The following is a 7,500-nucleotide window of genomic DNA, read 5'->3' on the forward strand; positions in this document are numbered from 1 at the left end:
TTAATAAAACAAAACAGAATTCTTGGAATCTTGCAAAGCCAAAGTTTACTTGTGATATTCTAAAAGATTCACTAATTTGTCTTTGAGAATGAATTCTGTAAGTCTACCTGACAATATGTTTAATTAATATGTCTGTAACTTCTAGACACTGTTTGCAAATTCCACTCTTCTAGAACTTTAATCAACGATAGAAATGTGTTGCATAAGATAGAAAGGGGGTGGACTATTTATGTTGGGATTTCCCCGAGTAAACGAGGATAAAGATCATCCAGACCAAAGCATTTTGTTACACCTAGTATTACTAAATGTCAATAATTTATTATCCGAATCAGAATTACCATGATATAATTCCTATCTTCTTTATTGTCAACGAATGGGTATAAGCGTGGTCCTCATTTACAAAAACAATACTAGATATTATTGCTGTTGTGCTTTTGTTATTTTTACAATAATAATAATGATAATAATAATAATAATAATAATAATAATAATAATAATAATAATAATAATAATAATAATAATAATAATAATAATTATTATTATTATTATTATTATTATTATTATTATTATTATTATTATTATTATTATTATTGGTGGTATTACAGTTGTATTTTTGTGAATATTAATGATATCATTATATTTTTTGGTCCCATTTAACTTTTTGTTTCTCACTGTCATGTATACTGTCATCAAATTGTATTAATTTATTGGTGAAAGCCTAAGATTAAATAAACTTTGAAAAACTTAAGTGAAATAAAATAAACACAAGAAAGTATGTAGATCACATTTTGAAATAAAACAGGATTTTTGTTATCTTACACAGCTAATGTTAACTGGAGTGAAATAAAATACACATCAGAGAGTTTGGGAAACGCATTGGAAAATAACACAAGATGCTCGTATTCTTGCACAGCTAATGACAATTTAAATGTGACATAATATACAAATCATAGAGTCTAGAGATCACATTGAAAAATAACACAGACTTCTTGTAATCTTACACAGTGATTGTCAATCTAAGTGAAATAAAATACATGCCAGAGAGTCAGGAAAACACATTTTGAAATAAAAACAGGTGTCTTGTATTCTTACACAGTTGATATCATCTGTAGGAAAATAAAATACACACCAGAAAGTCTGGAGAACACATTTTAAAATGACACATATTTCTTGTCATCTTACACAGTTGATGTCATCTGTAGAAAATAAAATACACACCAAGAGTCTGGAGAACATATTTAAAATAACACAGGTTTCTTGTAATCTTACCTACACAGTTGATGTCATCTGTAGGAAAATAAAATACACACCAGAGAGTCTGGAGAACATATTTTAAAATAACACAGGTTTCTTGTAATCTTACCTACACAGTTAATGTCATCTTTAAAAAAAGAAAATACACACCAGAGAGTCCGGAGAACATATTTTAAAATGACACAGGATTCTTTCATTCTAACCCATCTAATGTCAACTAAAGTGGAATATAATTATGTATGTTTGAGTTTCTGTATAGATAGAATGAAGTTGACGTCACTGTGGTCTTTGTTATTGGTCTTTGCCATCTACATTTATGAGTAATACTCACTAAACGGTATTATCCAGACGTTAAAAGTTCATGATTACACATAGTTTTGTGTGTTTGTCCGTTATCCTTCCGGATGGAATGTTATGAACTTCTTATCCAAGCGCATACTATCTATAGATAGTGTAGGGAGCGAAAAATAATAAAAGGGAAAAGTTTGATCAAACGGATAGATCGCCGCGGCAGACGAGACACCTCTCCTACATAGCCGAATTTACTACAGATATACAACATCTCCGAGGAAAGTTCAATGTCGCCGCTTATGCCCTCTCCCGTTTAACAATCAATGCATCGTCCAAGGGAGATCACAACCTATCCCCGGGAGATTTTGCACGTTTATCTAAAGACCAACGTGATTCAGGAGAGCTACATGTCGAAAACAACAGGTTTAAATCTCCAATATGTCGACTTCGACACCCATGTCATCCTCTGTGACACGTCAACTGGAAGACTAAGGCCCATTCTACCCAAATCGTGGACACATCTGATTTTCGACCAATTGCACGGCCTATCACACTCTGGCCCAAGACCCACACAAAAACTCATTTGTCAGCGTTTTGTTTGGGAGAGTATGAAACGAGATATTCGTCGCTGGTGTAAAGAGTGCCATGCCTGCCAAGCATCAAAGATCAGTCGACATACCAAATCGCCGTTATCAATTCGCTTACCACAACCAGACACACGATTTTCTAGCCTACACGTTGATCTTGTTGGCCCTTTACCAACAAGTCAAGGCATGTCATACATTTTCACCATAATAGACCGTTTTAACTCGTTGGCCCGAAGCAATTCCACTACCAGATGCACATGCTACAACATGCGCACAAGCTGTTCTACAACATTGGATATCGCGGTTTGGTGTGCCAACAGACATTACCTCTGACCGAGGTAGACAATTCACCTCGACGCTTTGGTCAGAATTTGGGAAGTTGCTTGGCATCAAGACCAACAACACGACGGCATACCACCCACAAGCAAACGGGATGGTCGAGCGCTTTCACAGACAACTCAAAAGTGCATTGAAGGTGAGAACAACTTCTCCAAATTGGTACTCAGAACTCCCATTGGTTCTTCTTGGAATTCGTTCTTCTTGGAGACTTGAGGCCGATTGCTCACCTGCCGAAATGGTTTACGGTTCAACACTATGTCTTCCAGAGAAATACTACAACTCAAAATCACTCCGCACATAGAGCCTAGTTCAGATTTCGTGAAGCAACTCAAATTAACCATGCAATCACTGGCTTCAACTCCACCCAACTTTCATGGGAATCAGCCTGTTACATGCCTACCAATCTAACTTCTACCGGTTACGTTTACGTTCGCATTGACTCTCACCGTTCCCCTTTACAACGGCACTATGACGGCCCTTATCGAATTTTAGAGGCAAATGACAAATATTTTGTATTAGACATTAAAGGAAAAAAAGAGAAGGTAACTGTAGATCGCCTGAAAGCAGCACACATCGCTCCAACAACAATACAGCAAACAAGGAAGCCCCAATTAGGACCAGGTTCAGATACAAAACCTGCTACATTGGAAGAGGCGGTATCGGACAAAACACGCCCAAATAGAGACGTTACAATTACCACCAGGTCCGGTAGACAGTCAAGGCTCCCTCCTCGATATCAAGACTAGCGCTGTAAACTATGTGGTATACAGCTGGGAGGGGGTAATGTAGGGAGCGAAAAAGACGAATGGAGCTTTGGACGAAGCGAGCGAAGTCTTCCGCTCTCTCACGAATCATGAACTGATAACAACAACAAGCTAAGACTTCTGATCAAACTTTTCCCTTTTATTATCATTCAAGTTTCATTAAATTACTATCGTTTGTATTTAATCATTTTGTTATTAAGTTATTTCGAGATCCTATAATAGTATGCGCTTGGCTAAGAAGCACATAACATTGCCATCCGGAAGTATAACGGACCAACACATAAACTTGTGTGTATCCATGAACGTTTATCGTCGGGTTAATACAGTTCAGTGAGCATTATTCATAAACGCGGATGGCAAAAAACAATAACAAAGACCGAAGTGACGTCATCTTCGAACTATCTATACGTGTGTTTGAGTGTGTGTGTGTGTGTGTGTGTGTGTCTTGTGTGTGTGTGTTAGAGTAATGGCTGTAAAGGGCTTTGAGCACATTTAAATTTATTGGATATTGCGCGATATGAATTCTCAAGTAAATTGTTGTGTGTGAAATACTGGTGAGATTATTATTTCGTGTTTTTGTAAGTTGATTTATTATAAATTTAAACGTGTCTTTACCGAACGAATGTTTAATAATGATTGCATTTTAATCGCCTGGGGACAGGGTCTTCTATCCACTCATATTAAGCTCCCGTCTGGATTCCTTGTGAAAGATTCTATTCTCTATAAGGATTCTAGAATGTCGGTATTGAACGTTTGTGGTAGTCAGCCTTGATCTATCGCCTTGATAGATAGATAGATAGATAGATAGATAGATAGATAGATAGATAGATAGATAGATAGATAGATAGATAGATAGATAGATAGATAGATAGATAGATAGATAGATAGATAGATAGATAGATAGATAGATAGATAGATAGATAGATAGATAGATAGATAGATAGATAGATAGATAGATAGATAGATAGATAGATAGATAGATAGATAGATAGATAGATAGATAGATAGATAGATAGATAGATAGATAGATAGATAGATAGATAGATAGATAGATAGATAGATAGATAGATAGATAGATAGATAGATAGATAGATAGATAGATAGATATAGATAATAGATAGATAGATAGATAGATAGATAGATAGATAATAGATAGATAGATAGATAGATAGATAGATAGATAGATAGATAGATAGATAGATAGATAGATAGATAGATAGATAGATAGATAGATAGATAGATAGATAGATAGATAGATAGATAGATAGATAGATAGATAGATAGATAGATAGATAGATAGATAGATAGATAGATAGATAGATAGATAGATAGATAGATAGATAGATAGATAGATAGATAGATAGATAGATAGATAGATAGATAGATAGATAGATAGATAGATAGATAGATAGATAGATAGATAGATAGATAGATAGATAGATAGATAGATAGATAGATAGATAGATAGATAGATAGATAGATAGATAGATAGATAGATAGATAGATAGATAGATAGATAGATAGATAGATAGATAGATAGATAGATAGATAGATAGATAGATAGATAGATAGATAGATAGATAGATAGATAGATAGATAGATAGATAGATAGATAGATAGATAGATAGATAGATAGATAGATAGATAGATAGATAGATAGATAGATAGATAGATAGATAGATAGAATAGATGATAGATAGATAGATGATAGATAATAGATAGATCAGTATAGATGAATATAGATAGATGATATTTGGATAGCTTGGTTGAGGGATAGATAGATAGATAGATAGATAGATAGATAGAGAGAGAGAGAGAGAGAGAGAGAGAGAGAGAGAGAGAGAGAGAGAGAGAGACGGACAAATAGATAGATGGATAGATAGATAAATAGATAGGTGGAGAGAAATATAGTTATGTGGATAAACTGGTAGATGGGTAGATGAATCGATAGGTAGCTAGATAAATTAGATAGATAGGATGATGATGGATACATAAATAGCTAGATGGATGAATAGATAGATAGATAGATGAATAGAGAGAGAGAGAGAGAGAGAGAGAGAGAGAGAGAGAGAGAAAGAGAGAGAACTAGTTAGACAGACAGATAGATCGTAGATAGATAAACAGATAGAAAGATAGATAGAAAAATAGATAAAAAGACAGATAGAAAGATGGATAGATAGATTGGTAGGGAGACAGAGCGATAGATAGATAATAATATATCAACGTTATTTACAACATTGATAGAATTGGGTTATGTAAACCACTCACCAATTCTGCACGACAAAACAATCGTAATCAAAACACAAAAACCGTATGTAACCTTTAACGTTTATTGTAAATGAAATGTGATATGTATGATTTATGTTTACTTAGGGGTTTTGTTATTTTGGAAATCTGAAAACAAAAATCAAGAGTTGATTGCCTAAACTTCATTCGTTTTATATTTGTCTTCTAACAACTTGATTCCATCTCACCGACTTGAGGCCCATTGTAAAGCACCTTGTAAAGCGCGTTTAATGGATATTGCGCTAGATAGATAGAATGCGCTTGGCTAAGAAACTCATAACATTGTCATCCGGAAGTATAACGGACCAACACACAAAGCTCTGTGTAACCATGAACTTTTATAGTCTGGATAATACAGTTAAGTGAGAATTACTCATAAACGTGGATGGCAAATAACAATAACAAAGGCCTGAGTGACGTCAACTTTCATTCTAACTATTGGTAAACGAAGATGACGTCACTCAGGCCTTTGTTATTGTTTTTGTTTTGTTTTTTTTTTTTTGCCATCCTTGTTTTGAGTAATTCTTACTAAACAGTATTAACCAGACTATAAACGTTTAAGGTTACACATAGTTTTGTGTGTTGGTACGTTCTACTTCCGGATGGCAATGTTGTGAGCTTCTTAGCCAAGCGCATACTATCTATAAATACTCTAAAGTTTCTTTTTAAAGATCAAATGTCCTGTTAGAATATAATCGAACCCCGTGGGGGAAAGTTTTATATGGCTATGGTTCTGTGAAGGATATGATTTATTCACGGAAAGCTTGCGTGACAAGGATCTGTATAGACACCTTATAGAGGGATGACTTAGTTCCTAGCCTTTTTCTGCCAATAACGTGGTGGGATAAGAAAGGGCTGAGCCAATTCCCCTAGCGTATGGGTGTGTCATCATTGTCCTCCTTGAAGGAGAAAATACTTTGCATTTATAATTGGATTCAATAGTCTGATGTCACGTCGCCCACCATCGTGGTCCTAAACAAAGAAAATCTGTACTTTTTATATAGAACTTTTATAGAACTTTTATAGAACTATTTTTTGTGATCAGAATGTGTAAAAGTCAAATCATGATCAGATTGATAATGTTTTTTTTCCACCCTCTGGATACGCTTTTATGCTAGTCGGAGAAATATTTCATAAGGGCGTCCGCCATTGTTCCGATAGTTTAGAGCCAGTTACTAGGTTACCATGCGTCATTACGAGGGAAGTGACGTTACGACTTTTGAAGCGTACTATTGTCTGGAGGATGGTTAAACTCACATCCACCCACCCACCCACACACACACACACACACACACACACCCACACACAAACGTAGACACACACAGACATACAGACACTGACATAAACGCAAACGTACACAGACATGCGCTCGCGGCTGTATTATAGATAGTTTGCGCTTGGCTAAGGAGCTCACAACATTGCCATCCGGAAGTATAACGGACCAATAGACAAAACTTTGTGTAACCATGATCATTTAGATAAAAAAAAAAAATAATCAAACCCGTTTTAAACTTCTTATCCAAAAATGTTTCTTCAAATATCATTCTATTAAAATAACCCTCAACCTGTCAAAAACTCTCAAACCTGCGATTTCAATGAAGATGCGGGTTGGTCATTTTAATCGATAGAATCTGATTTTTTAATGACGAGTTTTCAGGTCAATTTATTAATTTTTTTAAATATAAAGCGTGCTTTTTTTCCCTTTCCGAAGTAGGACGGCCATATTATAGATAGTTCGAAGATGACGTCACTCAGGTCTTTGTTTTTGTTTTTTTTTTTGCCATCCGCGTTTATGAGTAATGCTCACTGAACTGTATTAACCTGACTATAAACGTTAATGGATACACACAGTTTTGTGTGTTGGTCCGTCATTCTTCCGGATGGCAATGTTATGAGCTTCTTAGCCAAGTGCATACTATCTATAGCGCTATAGAACTGTCTGCAGAGAAATGGCTTGGATGTAGACAAGATAAACCGTG

At 35.2% G+C, this 7,500-nt stretch overlaps 2 protein-coding genes across 4 annotated transcripts in view; both read left to right on the forward strand.

Moving 5' to 3' along the window:
* Positions 1 to 7,500, forward strand: part of LOC144957876 (uncharacterized) — an 85,000-nt gene that overhangs the window by 19,909 nt on the left and 57,591 nt on the right. The window lies entirely within an intron of this gene.
* Positions 2,864 to 3,217, forward strand: LOC144957593 (uncharacterized). Its single transcript, XM_078888935.1, has one exon. The coding sequence runs from the start codon at positions 2,864 to 2,866 to the stop codon at positions 3,215 to 3,217; it is 354 nt and encodes a 117-aa protein (XP_078745061.1).

The sequence above is a fragment of the Berghia stephanieae genome, chromosome 12 (assembly GCF_034508935.2).
Source record: "Berghia stephanieae isolate SIO BIC M18660-M18661 chromosome 12, UCSD_Bste_1.3, whole genome shotgun sequence".
Lineage (NCBI taxonomy): Eukaryota > Metazoa > Mollusca > Gastropoda > Nudibranchia > Aeolidiidae > Berghia > Berghia stephanieae.